The sequence below is a fragment of the Colius striatus genome, chromosome 2 (genome assembly GCF_028858725.1).
Source record: "Colius striatus isolate bColStr4 chromosome 2, bColStr4.1.hap1, whole genome shotgun sequence".
NCBI lineage: Eukaryota > Metazoa > Chordata > Aves > Coliiformes > Coliidae > Colius > Colius striatus.
The window spans coordinates 79,377,161-79,396,908 of record NC_084760.1 but is presented as its reverse complement, the minus strand read 5'-3'; the positions used below and the strand labels follow the sequence as shown (position 1 = coordinate 79,396,908).

Sequence of the window (19,748 nt, the reverse complement as noted above, 5' to 3'; positions counted from 1 at the left end):
ATTTTTTAATATTTCTGCTCTTTATAATACTGGTGATTTTCTTTTTCCTTTTAGGCTACCAATATCCCCATTCCTCCAAGATGAGTAATAGCCATCCGCTTCGCCCTTACACAGCTGTGGGTGAGATTGACCATGTTCACATTCTGTCAGAGCATATTGGTGCTCTAATGAATGGGGAACAATATAGTGACGTTACCTTTATTGTAGAAGAGAAACGTTTTCCGGCACACAGAGTGATCCTGGCTGCTAAGTGCCATTATTTCAGGTGAAGTATAGCTTTTTGTCAGGCGCACAGGAAATTTTCATGCAGATAAGATAAACATTGTTTCTGTATGAACTTTTCAGGGTGTAATCATCTGTCCATTGAATGTGACCTTTTCTGTGTGAATGCTTCCCAGCACATCAAATCATTGTGTCCGAGTATAAAAAGATAAATACCATGTCATGATGTTATTCTTTTGACCTTCATTAAATTGGACTTTGAAGGTAGTTTCACAAATTCAAGAGAAAGATAACTTCAGAACAGAAAAGTTCTGCTGTAAAATTGTTTTGATTCTCACAGTATGAATAGTGTGCTTCTATGGAATATACTCAGTTTAATTTTGATGCGTTAGAATTGAATATTGAAAGAGATCTGGATGATACAGGTAGAATATATATTTTAAAACTATGAGTAATACTGATCTTGCTTTTTCAAGAGCTGGATGTTTTTCACTCTAAACATAATTAATAGCACTTCCTCATAATCTTCTTCCAGTTAGTTTTATCAGAGAGATAAGATAAAAAGTAAATGAAAGTGTGAATGCAAATTGTGTTTAGATGGTCAATCATATTTTTAAAAACAAGTTTATGTACTTTGATTTTTTTCTTGAGACTCAGAATTTTTTCAATTCCCTTGTGCTGGGTTTAGAATAAGGAATAGAGGATCAAGAATCCTGAGATTTGCTAATCCACCGCTGCTATGATAGTGGTGAACTATGTTTCACTTGTTTACTGAAAAAAATTCACTTTTTTTGTTTCTCACTGATAGCACGATATTTTTTTTAAAAAGTAAGAGAATCGTATCTCAGTTTCTGCTTCAGAAGCTAGTATTTAAAGTGGAGATGGAGCAATTATTGTGTAGAATAAAAGCATGATGCTTTAGAACATTATTTTTGTTCAGCTGCACTTCAGATGCCAAGTATAAGGGCCTTTCTTTTGCAGATTCTTAAACCATATCCACTTTGTATTTTCCTTGCTGTAAATGATAATTTATTCCTTTCTCTTTCTACTTTTTGCCTGGTTTTCGTTAGGATACAAATTTCTCAAATTTTATCTTCCTTACAGAGCATTATTGTATGGTGGAATGAGAGAATCTCAGCCTGAAGCAGAAATTCCTCTTCAGGACACCACTGCAGAAGCATTTACCATGCTCTTGAAATATATTTACACTGGTCGTGCTACCCTACGAGATGAGAAAGAGGAGGTTCTCCTAGACTTCTTAAGCCTAGCGCATAAATACGGATTTCCAGAACTGGAGGATTCCACATCTGAGTATCTTTGCACAATACTTAATATTCAGAATGTCTGTATGACATTTGATGTTGCCAGTCTCTATTCTCTTCCCAAATTAACTTGCATGTGTTATATGTTCATGGATAGAAATGCCCAAGAAGTGCTCTCCAGTGAAGGCTTCCTGTCGCTTTCTAAGGTATATTTTTTGTTTGTACTTTTTTTCCTTAGGAATGTTAATTTTAATATGTATACAACTTCATGATAGAATTCTAATAGGGGCACCAAATACAAGTTTATATGTTAGTTAACAGGTATCATAATACTGAAACTGCGACAATTGGAAGTATTCAAGCCAAACTGAACAGAAAATCTTGGTAATGTTCTGAATTTTTTAGGTGTTTGATTTTGACCATTTGTTGTAGATAGATACAGTAAATCTGGTGAAGTATTCTAAAATATGGGAGCAGGCAAACCGGTCTTAATTTGTCTTTTTTTTTGTCTGTTCTTGAAATAATATAATTTGGCTCTTGAATGCTGCCCAAGGGATATAAAGATACGAAGGTAGCAGAAGATAACGTGGTTCTGTTAATGTCTTGAAATAGCCTGCCTCAGTGATGAGAGATTTTTCTACTGTGATTGCTACAGCATTCTGGAGATTGCTGTGATTTGTATTGCCAATCGTCATCATGTCTGAAATTGCATAATATGCTTGTGTTGTAGGGTGGTTTAGTTTTTTTGTGTGTTGTTGGTGATGATGTTAGATTTATAAATATTTGTGCCCAAGCCAGGCTGTTGTGTGACACTGAAATTTTCCACTTACTCTGGAGTGGTTTTTGAGCTGGACGTAATAGTGATAGAGTGTTTTCAAGTGGTGGTCATGTGAAGCAGCAGATCACCTTGAGTGAGTGGTGTTTTTTTTTTTTTTTTTTTTTAAGTGTTTTTTAGTGGAAAAGCTGTAATGACTCTATTCCTTGAGTAAGTACAAGACACTCTGCTCGACTGACTGACTTAGTATAGGGAAAAAAACCGTATTTTCTCTTGTATTCTGTTGTGCGTAGTTTGTGACGTCTGAGCTCTGAGAGCATATTGTCAATAAAGAAATTGGCAAACATCATTCATCAGGGAGCACAAATATTATGACATATTTGTCATTGCAGTGGTACAGTCGTATATAAGAGATTTATCCTTTTCTTTGACAAATTCCTAATTATTCTGCTAGCTAAGTGAAAATCAGAAAGCTGTTAGATTCTTTTTGTTCTCGTTCTGCAGTCAGTGGGTTTTCTACATGAATGAATGCCGCTGAAGTTTTTACCTGCTGATTCTAAGTTGGTATCAAAAGAAAGAGGGTGGAAGCAAGACACAAATCTGAAGTAGTTAGAAAGGGTTTGAAGAGGTGATTCCAAGCCACACTTTATTTTTCTCATCAGTATTTTTGTACCAGCTTAAGTTTAAAATAATGTTTTGAGCTATACTACCAAATCCCCAAAGCACTTCATATATTTTCAAGTAAATTTGAAGTAGTAAATGGTATCAAATTGATTTGAATAGTGCTCCGCATTTCATTTTCTCCAAGTGACTTCATAATATTACCTATTATTTACATAATGTATTTGATAATTCTTGCATAAGTAACTAAACGCCAGTTAAAAGTAGTCATTCCTTTTGAGGTTAAATTTTAATAACAACAAATTAAAATATCTATTCATTTCTTCCCTATTTTAGTTTCATTTTTTAAAATATTTTTAATTTTATTTCTCTTTCTTTGGGTTTTACTGTTTTGCTTTGTTCTTCTTTTCCAGACTGCCCTTCTTAGTATTGTACTGAGGGACTCATTTGCAGCTCCCGAGAAGGACATTTTCCAAGCTTTGATGAATTGGTGTAAACATAACCCAAAGGAAAACCATGCTGAAATTATGCAAGCAGTACGTTTGCCACTAATGAGTCTAACAGAGCTATTAAATGTTGTACGACCTTCTGGATTGTTGTCACCTGATGCCATCCTAGATGCCATTAAGATTCGTTCTGAGAGTCGGGACATGGACCTCAACTACAGGGGCATGTTAAGTAAGCATCAGGTTGTCTGTTTTCTCAATTAGTGACTATAGTTTTCTGGAGGATATGGCTAATTTGTGCTTTGAGTTTTTAATCTTTTGTGTGTTTCAAAAGGCTTACATAATTAAATACCTTGTTATGTAGTGTTCTTGCAATTTCTGTTCCTCAAATAATATTAGTCAACATATTTTCTTGTTTTGTATCTCAGATACTGCTCAAACATGAATGTTGTAGTATGAGTGTGTTTTCCTGGAGGAAATGCATTTTTCTTAAAAAAACTTTTGCAAAAGTGCTTAAAAATGTATTTGCCATGGGATATTGTATTTAAATGGTTTTATGTTACAGAATTAAGTTACAGAATCATTATAGTTGGAAAATACCTTTAAGATCATCAACTAACCTCACACTGCCAAGCCCATCATTAAACTGAACCACATCCCTCAGTACTTCATCTATGTGCCTTTTGAATACCTCCAGGGATGGTGACCCCACCACCTCCCTGGGCAGCCCGTTCCAATGTTTAATAACCCTCTTGGTGAAAAAGTTCTTCCCAATGTCTAATCTAAACCTCCCTTAGTGCAACTTGAACCCATTTCCTCTTGTCCTGTCATTCATTACTAGAGAGAAGAGATGGACCCCCCACCTCACTACAGTTCCCTTTCAGGTAGTTATATAGAGTGATCATTGTCTCCCCTCAGTCTCTTCTTCTCCAAGCTAAACATCCCCAGCTCCATCAGCTGCCCCTCACCATGGGGCCAGGGTCGCCACACTTTTTCTGGTACAAGCCAGGATACCATTGGAGTTCTTGGGCACCTGAGCGCACTGATGGCTCATATTCAGCAAGATGTTGATTAACAACCCCAGGGCTTTTTCAGAAGGACATCTTTCCACCCACTGTGCCTCCAGCCTGTAGCATTGCATGAGGTTGTTGTGGTCCAAGTGCCACACCAGCACTTGGCCTTGTTCAACCTCACGTAGTTGGCCTCAGCCCATTGTTCCAGCCTGTCAAGATGCCTCTGAAGAGCCTTCCTGCTCTCAAGCAGATCTGTGTATCCACCCAGCTTTGTATCATCTGCAAATTTACTGAAGGTTGATGATGAATTGTTCACTACTTCTTGATGGTTTACATTTTTTTTCCACTGCTTTTGATTTTTCTCTTACTCTTCACGTGCTTACCCAAGTAAAATAAACAAGTCTTCCAAAATTGTATTAATGTAAGCCTAAAAACTGCAAGAAACCCTTTTTTTTTTTTTTTTTTTCTTTTTTTACTTCTGTCTATGCTATCTGTTAATTCAACACGAATATCTGAAACTAAATCTTTAGAAACATAGTGTTATTTACTGCCTAGGATGTGATTTATAGAGAGTATTTGCCCCATAGCAAAGAATTGAAGTCAAATGTTCTCTGAGAGCCTGGACTGTTGACTGTCAGTCATGCATGATGAGCCCTGAAAATGACTGCTTTGAACTGCATCTCCTCTTGGTTCTCTTAGAAGTAACAGATACTAGTATTTACACATTGGAGTTTAATATTAGAACATTGTAGAAGTCTTGTCATGCAAGACATTCTGTTGACAGTGCTCTAGATAAATTTGAAAAATAGTGTTTTCTGACTTTTTCTGCACATTTATGTCTCAATAATAACATGCTCCTAATATCAAAATTTCTATCTTTGTCACAATCACAGCTTTATAGAGAATTGATTTTTCCTTCTTGTTTCAGTACTAGTTCAGACTCTTGGGACTTACTCTGTTTATTGAAACATTGATGACCACTTGCAATTTCTTAGATGTGCATTTGATGTTTTTTGTAGTAGTACTACAAGACAGTTAAAATTTTACCACTTCGAATTCTGTTCTTTAGGTGTTGAACTTAACACCCTGTTGAAATTCATACTCCTGTTGCCAACCTGTCTGAAGAAGTCAGGGCAGCTTTTCATCATTTAGCTTTCAGATCATGTTTTGTAGGGTCTCTCTTCAAACAAGACTGTTAAAAAGACATCTTTAAGAGTGCTTCATCAATGTACTGTTTTGTAGTTGGAGTTAGGGATCATTATCCCTAGAAAGGATATCGGCAATAAATCATTGTTCTTGTTCTAGCCTAATACAACTGATGTTCAGAACATCTAATTTGTGGTATGAGAGCGTAAAAATTAAGCAATTGTATAATTTTCTTCATAGTACCAGGAGAAAATATTGCAACAATGAAATATGGAGCACAGGTTGTCAAAGGGGAGCTGAAGTCTGCTTTATTGGATGGAGATACTCAGAACTATGACTTGGATCGTGGCTTCTCTCGACACCCGATCGATGATGACTGCCGATCTGGAATTGAAGTGAAGCTAGGCCAGCCGTCGATAATCAACCACATACGAATCCTCTTGTGGGACAGAGATAGTCGGTAGGTGCCAGGTTGACATAAAAAAGGAAGATAATTGATTTCATACTAGTGATAATATATCAATGTGAAATAGTCATTAAATATTTTGTAGAAACAAGGTGATACAGTGTTGGAACTGACAATGACCAGTGTTATTTGAAAACAACCCTTTTTTGAAATGAAATTTTGGTTACTTCCACAACAGACCATATTTTACGATACTAAACTACCTCATAATTCAGGGTCTTTTCTGTGTTTTGATTAAGTACTTGATATTACTAATGAAAGTTTAGGTGATTTAAATTGTTTTAACTGTTTTCTATTTACCACTTAGTTTTCAACTGTATTTATTTTAGTTTGAAAAACCATATTCTAGTTCTTTTGCAGAAACCATAGTTTTTGCATATTAACTTTATGAACAATGAAGGAATATTTGCTCAGATGTTTTCAGTGTATTGAAATTGTTAAGAAATAACACACTTTAACAATAATTCAGAGATAGTAAATTTTATTTTCAATGTAGATTGTGAAATAACTACAATAGTTGGTAGAAGACACTTCATGTTATCTTGTTATGGAATGCATGAAAGAGCAAATTATGCATATTTGAACAATTGACTGCCCAAGTAAGTAAATTGCAAAGCTCTTCTTATCTGGCAAATTGAATATATGAATTTTGTAAATTACCATGAGAAAGATTTTACAGTTTCATAGTCACATGATGCAGGTATTCATGAGCAAGTTTCTATTAAAAACAAACCAAACTGCTTATGCTTTTCTTAGTCTGTAAGCAATATGAAATAAATATTTTTAGAATTGTAAAATAGTTGCATTTCGTTTTCTTAACTAAACTGTGTTATTTTAGAACAAGGTATACTAATGTTTTATTGATTTTTATTTTTTGCAAATGAAGTTGTTTAAAATAAGAATTACAGTTATTAATCACTCAAAACAAGCTGTATGAATTTTTAGCTATTTAATTGCTTCAAGAAAGTTCTTCTGGTTCAGTTCAAGTTAAATTTATACTTCTCTATTCCTTTTGGAGAGATTGAAAAGTAAAACTTTGAAGGTACGCAGAAGTATTTAATACAAGATTATACCACTTGTACTAGAAGATCAACCAAATTTATAAATCAATTATCAGCCAAATACATAAAATTTGAAAAAGCATGAGAGATATATTAATAATGAGAAGTTCTGTAGCAATTTTTAGAGACCTTATAACTGGTAAAATTTCCCTCATCTGCAAAATATAAATCAGAAGCTGCTGAAACTCAGGGGAAAACCCTTCTTGAGACAACTTACCAGAAAATTATCTGTTGTTTGGTGTCCTGTGCCCTTTGTCTGAAGTTGGTCGAATGAATCATTGTTGCTGGTAGAATGCCAGACAATATGGGCCTCTATTCTAGAGCTTTTTGTCTCCGTAAAATACTGAGGATACAGTGTTTTAGGATCTAGTTTCTCTGTTATCCTGAATGTTTTAATTTTCTGTGGAAGTTTACTATTGTGCTTTCTTTTGCTCCTGATCAGATATAATATCTGAATTGTCAGATTATTTTTTTTTGCCCCCAGTTGTTCAACTGTCCAAGATAAATGGAAAGGGAAGCATTTGGAATATTTCATCCAGCTATGGGTTCCTCATTGTAAAATACTAGAGTGAGTTCAATGGGATATCAAGATGACAAAGACTTGAGCACATGATGTGCAAGGACATGCTGGAGAACTTGCTGTTTTAAGAGGAGAAAGCTTAGAAGGGGGTACTTCATGCTATCTTCACCTATTTAGTGGACAAATACAGAGAATACAGATGGGGCCAGACTCCTCTTACAGTCATGTGCTGAAAGAGCAAAGAACAGTAGACACAAGCAACAAGATAAATTCCTATTAAATATTTAGAAAATACAAAATTGAATAGTTGAACTTGGGAGGAATTTGTCCAGACACATTACAGATTTTGGCCCTTGGAGGTATGCAGAGCTTTACCAGCCGAGACATTAAGGAACTCACTCTAAGATTGGTCTTGTTTTTCTAGAGATATTTTCCAACTTATATACTCCTTTAGGATAAGAATTACCAGCCACTTACCAACATCTTTCTCATGGGATTTATGAATAATGTCTCCAAAAGAGAGATTTTAGCTACTGTATAAGCATGTGGTGACTTCTTGTTGAACATCTTTTTTAAACTACTGATTCATTTTAGCTATGAAGCTCTGGTGTATTGAATATCTTTCTGTAGATAATGTACGTTCTTAGTAGAACCAAATACAAACTAAAAGGTCTGTTTTGCACCTCTAGATTAAAGGTGGTATTAAGAGATGGATCTTAGATAGAACAGTTTGAAAGAGAGCTGCCCAAATTTCCTCTGCAGAAAAGATGCCATCCTTCAGAAAAATAAAAGGCGTAGTGTTGTGTATGATAACGGAACTGTATTTTTTTTGAGGTAATTTTTCTTCGCTTGATACCTTGAGAAGCAAAAATCATATAGTATGTTGTATATTCGTTGCAAATTTACATTAGTCTAGTGATGGTGATGGGAGAATCCCTAAATTCTCACCATGCAGAGGACAGGTGGTCAATAACTCAGATTCTAAAATTCTGGAGCCTACTTCAGTCAAGTGTGCATAGGCTAATAATAATAATGACTGTCTGTGTGGGTTGTGAATATTACACATCTGGTTGATGTGAATGTGAAACCTGATTATGCAATTGACATCTTAAAGACTGTCTTACCTTTCTAGTGTATAAATTGGTATTAACTATATTATCTAATATTTTAGAATTTTTGAGCAAAACCACTTCAGATACCCCTCTAAGTCTTCAAAGATTGGAAATACTAACAAAAGACATTTATGTTTAACCAGAAATGTCTGTGTAAAACTCAACTTTTCTTTTAGAAATAAACGTGAAAGGAGGACATTTTGTTTTATTTTTCTTTATTGATGTGGAAATAAAAACAGCTGTATCATTGCTGTTTTAGATTTAGTCCACCCAGAAGGAGTACAGCTGATTATTGAACATGAGGAGAAACTTCTTTTTTGTGAGGGTGAAGGAGAATTGTCACAGGCTGCCCAGGGAGGTTTTGGAGTCTCCTTCTCTGAGTGTTTTAAAAATGCCTCTGGGCAGGTTCCTGTGTGTTTTCCTAATCTAGGTGGACCTGCTTTAGCAGGGGGGTTAGACTGAATGATCTCTAGAGATCCCTTCCATGCCCTGCTGTGCTGTGATGCTGTGATTTTGATGACTGAATTGAAAGTCTCTGTTATGTTTTTTAAGGGATGATGGTCTCATATAATTACTGCAGATTGTGTTAGAATGTTTTAAGTTGTTCTGAAAATGTGTCTTAAGTACATATGAACTTATATTCAAAGGTAGTTTGAAAATAGCGATCTCTTTTAGATATCTTAGATATGGGTCTGTGTGTAGGAACAAATAGACTAGCCAAAAATCCAGGAGAAAATGTAAAATTTTATATCTATAATGTAACTGCCTGTATTCTAACCAATGTTTTTTGACAATCCATAGGTCTTATTCATACTACATTGAGGTGTCCATGGATGAGTTAGACTGGATTCGAGTTATCGATCATTCTAAATATCTATGTCGATCCTGGCAGAACCTGTATTTTCCTGCCCGTGTCTGCAGGTTAGTTCATCAATGTAATGTTGCATGGCTATCATTAAATAATGTACACACTGGAATAAGTTGCAGGATTTTGCTTTTGCATTATGTATTTCTCATAATGCATGATATACACATATCATCTATCTTAAAAAAAACCCACCAAGTTTATGTAGCTTGGTTGAATCTTTTTGAAAACCTTGATTTTTGTCTCTAACCATACATCTCTTTCTCCTTTCTTTTTCTTTTTTTTTTTTTTTTTTCCCCTTAGTCATATTCACTTGTCCTCTGGCAGGTGATGTGGTTTTTTTGGTCAGTAGTAAATATCATTCCTTCACTACCAAAATGTTTAAAATGCATTTACATACTTGCTATCAAATTAAAAACTGTAACTTTATATTTTTATATTGTCTACTGTTATATTTAAAGACCATTTTAAACAGCTATGGAAGAGTGAAAGGAGAGTTAGGACTAAGGAGGTTTGAACAATACTTTGTGTAAACCAAACAGATAGATGGGTTTAATCATTATTTAGGTGATGATCGATCTTTTTACTGTAGGTGCTGGGAAAAGTTTATGATTATGTTGAAGCTGCCTTACTCTAAAACTGTAAATTCCAAAGATGTTATCATCATTAGGTTTTGGGTCATAGACCATTTCAAAAAGGAAACGCCCTGTAATGTAATTATTCTGTAGACACAAACTTTTTAATCAGCACAGCAACACTTGGAACCCCAAGGTGGGGAAGCACTTCCTTTTCCCAAAGAAAGCTGTCTTTCTGGTATCTCTACTGCTCTGCAGCTGAAGGCAAGCAGTTGTAGTTTATGGGCAAAAGAGTCTGGTGGGTCACTTTTATGTCTTTTCTTCTCAGATAACTCTTTCTCAGCTTCTCTGTCCTTTATTAAAGTAATACTAGATGTAAATGACTCGATACTTTTCCTCATACAAGCAAATACTTTCTAACCGTTTCCCTTTAAGTTTTTATGATTCAGATTTTACTTTTTTCTCTTTCTGAAATGATTGGCACTGTCTCTTAGTTTGTGTGTATATCTGATACATTTTTGCTTAAAGATGACTGTAAAGGATCATCTAGCAGAAGTGAAATGCCTCCTGGAATTTGTAGATATTTTACATTTCATGGGATATTTTTTTTTGTGCATGTTTGCTTCATGCAAAGTGAATGGATAGTTAGTAAGCACAGCCTTTTTGCTTTTATCATGTTACCAAGAAGATTTTAAGAGGCCTAGGGTGTCATTGTGGTACTTTTCTTGATCTTCTTTCAAAAGGGCAACCGTTCTTTGGCTTCATCCAAAGACTTGTGCAAAAGTAACTTTTTTATTTCAATGTCAGTTTATCTGTTTCTCATCCCTCCCTCAGCTCTCTTCATCTCTGTGTGTGCTATCTTTTGAGAGCATCACTGTTCTCTCTTGGTAAAGGCATTTTGTAACTTTCCCTGAAAATACAGAGAGGGAAGAATGGAGGAGAGAACATTATTTCAGAGTTTTAGGTGCTACCTTACTCATTTTTTTTCACAATATGACCTCTTGTAGATCCTAGCTCTCCAGTGGTCTCTTATTCCTCTGTAAGTGACTTACTCTCATTTGGAGGAGCCAATTAGGAGGGAGTTAATTCCATGGGGTATTTTTGTATGCATAGCTATGTGTTTACATTAAATGCATGCATAAGCATGACTCTCCTTGCAGTTTTATTTTAGCAGGTATTTGAAGTATATAATTTTCCAGGTAACTACAGCACAAATTCACTTATTGCATAGTCCTCATGCTTCTAATTTTTCCTGTTCTCAATGATCCCCAGTAAACCTGTTATTTCCTATAAATCTCTGTTGCTTACTATCATAACCACAAAGTGATGGGGAATTCCCTGGAGATGCCACTACTCTGAAGAGTAAGTGAAAGAGCTAAAGAGGAAGCAATGTAGCAGCATAAGTTTATGAGTACTTATTCTCAAGCAGCAGTATTCGTATTCTACTTACTCTTAAGGAGCAGTAACCTTAAGGCAATACAAGTTCTCATATGTGAGTCAACATGATAATTCAGGGTAGTTTAGATAAGCCTGTTCTGTATTCTCTTTACATCAGTGAATTGAAGCCTGTATTATAGTAAGAATGTATTTGCGAGTCAAAAGTAAAAGTACTGTGGCTATAATTTACTTTTTAAGTATTTTATTTCTGTAATTAAGAAGAAAAGAATATTTTAAATGTAATTAGAGACCTGAAATTGCTGACAAATTCTAAAGTTCCAGTTTAAGAGCTTTATATTATTTATATTATTTTAAATTATTAGGTCTAACTTGAATATTGGCTCTGCTTTGATCAGGAGGTTGAAGCAGATGACCTCCAGAAGAGAGGCTTATGAAAGGGGGAGGCTATGTTACACATACATATTAGTACTTGAGACTTTTCTTTATCTGGTTTTTAATTAGTACTCTGTTTAGAAACAAGGAAGGAGTACTAAACTTTTTTTTTTTCTTTCTGTAATTTCCGGATTTTGTGGCTATGTATTTAAAGTACTTTAGTGTACTTAAATAAGTGAAACTAGTTATCTCTAGGATACTAACATAAACAAAACAGAAATCCTAAAACAGGTAGTTTTTTGTTACCTAAAAAATAGATGGTCTCCACTGTTGTGAACACAAATTTAAAATATGAGCTAATATGATATCAGAATGTATTCTTTTAATATTTAATATTCTGTTTTTACGGATAAGGTATGCATGCTTATCAAAGGGCAGGTCTGTCTTAAGTGTTGTATATGCTCTGTCTAGAAAGATTATCAGATTATCAACAGATAATTTTAAGTCCTCATTTTTTTCATTTAAAAATGTAAAAGACTGCCCAATTTTTAAAGGAAGACTGTAACAACAAATCACGTTTATTTGTACTAGGTTAATCAATACATTCTTTACATCCAAGACTAGATGTATTTTCATATTTTTCGACATTGCTTCTGTTGCACACTCATGAGTTAGTGTGACAAGTCCCAGTGTACAGGATGACATTTTGAGGAGCAACAAATAGTTGAAGACTGAGATTATGGTTGCGGATTTTTTGTTTACACACCTTTTTTCAAAGCAAAGGAATAGAACATGCCAGATTCTGTACACAGTGTTGAAGATTCTGTACACGTTGCCCATCTGTGTCTGATGCACTAGAGCAATTGTTCAAACATAGATTATAAAGAGATTATGAGCCCTGTAACATTAGGCAAGGTTAGTTGCCTTTTTGAGTTACCTTTCACGTAAATATTAGTTATGCAAGGTGAGAGCTGTCAAGGGCTGAACTGATACATTCACCTGGCTTTTAATAAGCTATTCAAATATTTCCATGGTCATAAAAATGGATAGGAGGGTGTATCTTCTGTTCACATGTGTGCAAGTTGGATTTTTGGTTTGTATTTTGGAAACCTTTCACTTATCCCTTAAGTGAATCTGTGGGATTGAAAACAGATAATCGATGGTTCACATTAGCTAGAGGAAAAAAATGCAACCTTCTGTCAGTTAGTAGTTAAGTATGTAGTTTATACCATAGTGAATTAATACCAGTTCGGTCTCATTAACAAGTCATTTATTGCATTATGTGTGTCATAATCTCTATCATGACTTTTTGTTTTTTTGCTATATGGAGCATTGTGGTATAGTCACAGTACTGTAAGAGTTAAGGACATTATTGTGTTTGCCACAAAAGATAATTTGGTCTTGGGAAAGCATGTACCGAGCCATCCAAACTCATTATGCAGAATTAGGTAGGTAAAGTGATTATCTTATTTACACTCTTTTCTTCTTCTTGTGACTTACTTTTATGTTCCCATCTGTGTTTTAATAGGCTCAAAATAACTTACCAACCGTAGACTGTGTCTAGATTAGTAGATGGAAAATGGAAAGGACTTGACCAAAGATTCTGAAATTCTGTAAAGAAAAGGAGCTAAGAAGATTCTTTATGCTTTCTCACACACAGAGGATTATTTATTTGCATTTTGTTGGATAGATTTGTTTTAGATATAAAGACTAATTTGTACAAGGAAGATTTTCTTGTGGATTGAAGCTTAGTATAACAGATGGGAGGATGTTTCTGTATTTTGAGGGCTTTTCTTAGTAAGAGAAGATGCTAAGTGTAATACCTGGGCTTTTTATTGACTTATATTTTATACTTGAAGTTTTTGCTTTAAATGCTTTTAGAAGGCATTATTCCACTACTTTTAAAAATTGAATTGCTGTATGCTATGCAAAAAAAGCAAATGAGAGCAAGATTACTGGTTAATTTTTTTCATTTTTAATATCATACCGTAATTTTTTAGAATTTATTTCCATCCTGGTTTCATTGTTTGCACTTCTACAGCAATTTTAATGTAGAGCTGAAGACTTTTTTTGAGAGAGAATGGGAGACAAAGTAGTCTTGTAAGCAGATTTCTGTTAGCTACGAACAAGTGTGAGGGTCAGTTATTCAAGCTTCCTGTTATAGTATTTAATCAACATAGAAGAGAATGCTTGGAATAAATTATAAATTTTGAGGTCTCAAAGTAAGTAAAATGTAGCCACAAGGTGTCACTGTAATAAAAGTTTAAAAGACTTAATATCTTTCTGTTTAAACTCCTTTAATTAAACTGTAATTCCTAGTGTACATTGTATACTGAAATTCCCAGACTTACAGAATCATTCTGGTTTGCTGGTTTTGTTCTAGAGATACCAAGTGCAGAGATGGTTCAGGAAATCAGAATGAAACTGTGAATTCGTTTTCCACTGCATTTCCATTCATTTTTCATCTGACATTGTATGATGCTGATTTTGAATTGAGGGGGATTATTTACCTAACCAGAACAATTTATAGTTTGAAATGTAATGTCATTTTTTCAGTAATACTAGAATTTGAAGAAATATGATGAAAGGGGAAAGGCATCAAATTTTATCTGAATTTGCTACTAGTTTATTGTCTAATCTCTTCTGGACTTATGATGTCACTAATCAAAAGGAAATATTAATTATTTCTGCATAAAATTTTTGTCTTAAAGCATGTTTCTGTTAAAAGAACCGATAGATGCCTGTAGAATAATGCTGTACATGTGGGAAATTATTTTTCCCAATCATTAATTTGTTTTAAATTGAAAAATGTTGATGTTTTCTAATGCTATTACATTGAACTATCGGTACTATAGTATGTCAAAGTGTTCTGTGTTTCCTAGAAAGCACTCGGTTGCTATATGAAAGCATAGTATAGAATTATTTGTACTTTAGGAGATGTACTCATGTTTTTGTCAGTGCAGAGAGAATTTCTTGCCTTTCCTTTTATTAAGCATTCATGATACCAGGTGGCTCTATTTTGTTCAGTGCTTCAACAGGTTTTGCTAGTAGTGATTACACCATTTGTAATCCTGTGCCTGAGTGGAGACAAATTAAATTTTAGACCCTGTCTTCTGAGCGTTGAAAAAAGCAAAATGTAAAAAGGGTAAATGTTTCAGTACTAACGCAATTCCAAACTAAGAAATGTTTCTAGTTGTGCACAATGATTTTGCAGGTAATGACACACAATGAGATATGGTTGACTATTAGGAAGAATTTCACTGAAGCAGTTGTCGAGCATTGGAACAGGCTGCCCAGGGAAGTGGTTGAGTCACCATCCCTGGAGGTATTTAAAAGATGTGTAGATGTGAAGCTTAGGGAAATGTTTTAGTAGTGAATGTGACAGTGTTGGGTTAATAGTTGGACTCAATGATTTTAAAGGTCTTTTCCAACCTAAATGATTCTATGGGTTTCAAGTATAGACTAGACTGTTTTCTTTAATTCTGTTTTGGGTCAGGCAGCCTCAGATACTTGTGCTTTATACTGGTAATGGTACAGTCATTTTATTTTTCTTTGCATTTTGGAGAGTCAGTCATTGAAATTAGCTACTGATTAAGTAGCAATGCCTCACATTTGGCCTTACCAGTAGATATCTGACACCCTTATCTGTAGTAGATACCTGTTTTGCAACTTTCCTGTGGTGGATGGAAATTTAGTGGATAATAATTTGCCAAAAGTTATTCTGAATATGGTTGAATTTAACAAGATGATGAAACAAGTGAGGAGTTAAGTCTTGAGGAAAAGGCAGTTGAAGCACTATCCCAGGTACTTGCAATAAACTGAAAAGAAGGCAGTGTTTGCATATCTAATTTAGCATCTGCTTTTTGAAGCAAGTAATTCTGTATCTTCTCCTCTAGTGGAGAATGGTGGTGCTCAGAAAAACCAGAGACATGCAAAGAAAGCTTTTGAGCATTGTTTAATTTGAAATGCAACCTACTACATCACTGACCTAACTGAAAAACACTAAGAGGTGCTGGCGGGGGCTTTGGTAACACCTTCAGTCAATCTGAAAAGCATTTGAAAATCTTTTTCAGTACTAAGTCATTAATATCCTTATAAATGACTTCATGCAAATAGAATAACTAAACTTGGGCAACTGAGACCATCTTAGTTACTGCACTTGAGAAATACAAATGGTTGCATATGCAACATGTTGATTAGTTATTTTATTTGTACTGTGCTTTGGGAAGCATTGACTGTCATGTAAATATTTTTATTTCTAACTGTGCAAATACACTGATATTTCAGAGTTCAGGAAAAAGCCACTTTGCTGCAAAATTCAAATTAGCTTTTCTTCACTTCTGGATAACTGAGATCTTAAAATCTACTGATTGTAATACTGTATGCAATACAATCAAAATGTAATGTCCAGAGTAAAGTAAAAATTATCTTAGTTAGTATAACAGAAACAAATTATTAAAAGCAAGTAATTTTGAAATGTCACTCCAGACCTTTGAAGGTTTTCACTGACATTGTCTTCACAAATCTGTTTTTACTGCAGCTTTCTGGTTGTTTGGTTTTTTTTGGTGGGGATGGTGTGTGGGGGGATGGAATGAAGGAGAAAAACTAATAACTGCAGTAGAAGATGATCATATTGAGGAATCTTTATTGACTGTTTCCAATACCTTTTTAACTTTATGGAATACAAGGAAATTATTTCCTGAAGTCTCCATTTTAGTAACTAGCTACTGCTTGATTATCTTTCTATCTATCAGTGTTTAAAGTTCATTTTTTTCTGCTATGTTTTCAGTTTGGCATTTTTTTTCTTTTCCTAGTGTAAGGTGATAGTCTTATATTTTTCAAACAATATGGATCGTCTACACAGGATCAAGAACGTTCTTACCATGTCTGGGAGGCAGTGTTTATTGATTTAAAAGATCCCTTTCTTCATTTCAGGTTGTATATACTTTTAATCTTAAGCTTGTACTTCTAATTTCAGCTCCAAATGTGATCCTAGCTCATTTCTGTACAGGTATAATACATAGTATTTTTCATCAAGAACTTCATTTTTTTGCCAAGGCAGCTTTTTAATTCTCAAATTCCTTCTCCATCTCTGCCATAGCAATTTCAGTTATCCTGGCCTAAAGAGCCCAACTCAGCTTTAGGGAAAAGCAAAAAACCTAGTGTGCATTTAAGCCGTCAGTGACAACGTGCCAGACAGCTCATCCTCTGAAAATGAATGTTAGTCTGAAAAATTTTACATAGAGGGGTCAATATGGTTTGTATAGAAATACCTGAAAAATGTGAGATAGAGCCTCCTGATCCAGTTTGGTGGATATGAATTATAAAAAAGTATAGTATGTTATTTTTCATTTTTTGTTTATAATCTATAAAAAATAATTAAGTTTTTAAGAGACCCGGGTTATATATTTCTCATGTTTAACATATTGAGGATTTTTTTTTAGTTGAATGGTTCAAATTTTTATGTATTTTAAATGTCAGTGTATTCATGGTGAGTTTCTTAAAATGTTAATTGTTTGTAAGTTTGTTTTTAGTCTGTTTCACCTCATAAAAAAGGTCTGACGTAGGTCAAAATCATCAGTAATTATTCAACTTGACAGTGATACATGACAATACACCAGAAAACGAAATCATCAAATTGTTCATAATGTTTCAATAGTAATTTGTATTTTACATTAATGTTGAATAAGACATATCTGTGTTTAAAAGGCATCCTCAACACCCTTTTTCTTTAAATCCTTTTCTGTGATTTGTGTTATGCTCCAAGAAGTAAAATTTAACTGTGAAAACTTGCCCCATATATATTTAAAAAGACAGGCTTTTAAAAAAGGAAATTTTGTTTTGCCAAATTTGAGGATGAGTCCTTCCCTCTTCTCTGCTCTGGTGAGGCCTCATCTGGAGTCCTGTGTCCAGTTCTGGGCTCCCCAGCTAAAGAGGGACAGGGAACTGCTGGAGAGAGTCCAGTGCAGGGCCACCAAGATGATCAGGGGACTGGAACATCTTCCTTATGAGGAAGGGCTGCGGGAGCTGGGGCTGTTCAGCCTAGAAAGAGAAGACTGAAGGGGGATCTCATTAACACTTACTAGTATCTAAATGGTGGATGTCAGGAGGTTGGGGCATCACTTTTTCTGTTGCATCTAGTGACAGAACAAGGGGTAATGGGATGAAGTTGAACACAAAAAGTTTCATTTAAATATAAGAAAAGACTATTTCACTGTTCAGGTGAGGGAGCCCTGGCACAGGCTGCCCAGGGAGGTTGCGAAGTCTCCTGCTCTAGAGGTTTTCAAAACCCCCCACCATTATGTCATTCTGGGAAACAGAAAAGAATTCTGGTTTATTTTAGTTTGTTGATCAGTGATGGCCATCTGTCAAAGTTGTTAGCTGCCCTTGTATAAATAATTTCTTTTTTTCTTGATTTCTCAGCAGATAATGCACATGGTTTGTTCATACATATTTGAAAACACTATACCAAACTTAAAATTACACATTATTGATATCCAAAGTGTACACATAAAACCAAATAATACACTCATTTTTTATGCAATGCATTAGTTTTTTCAGTTTCTAAGTTTATGAAGCCATCTGTCGAACAACACTGGGCTAATCTTAGTTGTTGAATTATTTGGATGACACTAAAAAATTTATAGTAAAGCAAATTTGTCTGTGGTTAAACTTGATTCTTTGTTCACAAATCTCAAGTTATTTTCTATGTAGCCAGTGTATGAATGGGAAAGCCATGAAGTAAACTTCTTTTTTCTCCTCAAAGAAGCTTGTAGAACTGGTGTTGAACTTAAGCTTCTTGAGCTTGACTGTTCTTGCTGTGTCTCATGTCAGTTTAAATTCAGCGGACTAGTCTGGTGGTTCCATTTGCTGCAACTTTTCATTAGTTTTCTCTTAAATGAAGGGAATGTCCTTCCCCTAATATGGAAGAAGATAGGATACAAACAATAGAAACTGAAAAATCAAGCTGAAAAGACCAATAAATAAAAATTAGCAAATTAGATGCTATAGAGAATCAAATTTATAGCAAATAAGACATGAAAGCATGCATAAGCATCTTCAACTGACAGAAATGAGTGAAGGAAAGAAAGCAATGCAAGAGAGAGTTCACATAGAGAAAATAAAATATGTTTAGAAAATGATCTGTGCAAGTGAAAAATGTTTTAAAAGGCAGTGTTTTTTACAGCAGGGATCATTATAGGAAAACCATGTGTGATTTATCTTTTTCATGCTGCTAGTGGAAGCAGTTATTTTATTATTTGTAATGTCTTCTAAAAGAGAGAAAGAGTGATATTTGTAAAACACCAGATTTTGCATTTGAGTTTTCATTTTTACCATGATGCAATTTTTACAGCTTTTTATTTCCATACTTGTTTTTTATTTGTAAGATTGGGACAAATATATCCATACTTCACTGGGGATATAATAGAGTTCTTGGGAACTTCAGATGCTGTAAGTAGCATCCTTAGTGATCTGTAAAGTAGTGGCTTCATTACTGTTCTTCATGCAATTTTCTTTTTCATTTGTACTGAGGAATAACAGCAGTGATGGAAGATGTATTAAATATTGATTTCTAAATCTGTGTTTGGTTCAGTTATCCTATCTCTTTTAATGGCAGATTGTAAAGTTGGGTAATCAAGGTGCTTTCTCATTAATATCATAAGTGTCCTGTTGAGTCAAATCAACGGGCACCTCACCCAGTGCCCTGGCTCTGACCCTGAGATACGGAGGTGCTGATCAAGGAGAGCCCGTGAAATCAGTCATCCTCTGTGTTTTTCCTATACTCCTCTGATTCTGTTAGTATATGTTCGTAGATTTCTAGTCCATTCATTTATCTAGGGTTCTTCTGTGATTGGGCTATTACAAATGGCTTTCACAGCTTCTAGTGGCAGCA

At 34.7% G+C, this 19,748-nt stretch overlaps 1 protein-coding gene across 1 annotated transcript in view; it reads left to right on the top strand.

The window, feature by feature from the left end:
• Positions 1-19,748, top strand: part of BTBD9 (BTB domain containing 9) — a 122,957-nt gene that overhangs the window by 6,141 nt on the left and 97,068 nt on the right. Inside the window, 5 exon segments of the mRNA XM_061991267.1 lie at positions 55-265; positions 1,327-1,690; positions 3,294-3,558; positions 5,726-5,945; positions 9,446-9,565. Coding sequence (XP_061847251.1) covers positions 55-265; positions 1,327-1,690; positions 3,294-3,558; positions 5,726-5,945; positions 9,446-9,565 — 1,180 coding nt within the window.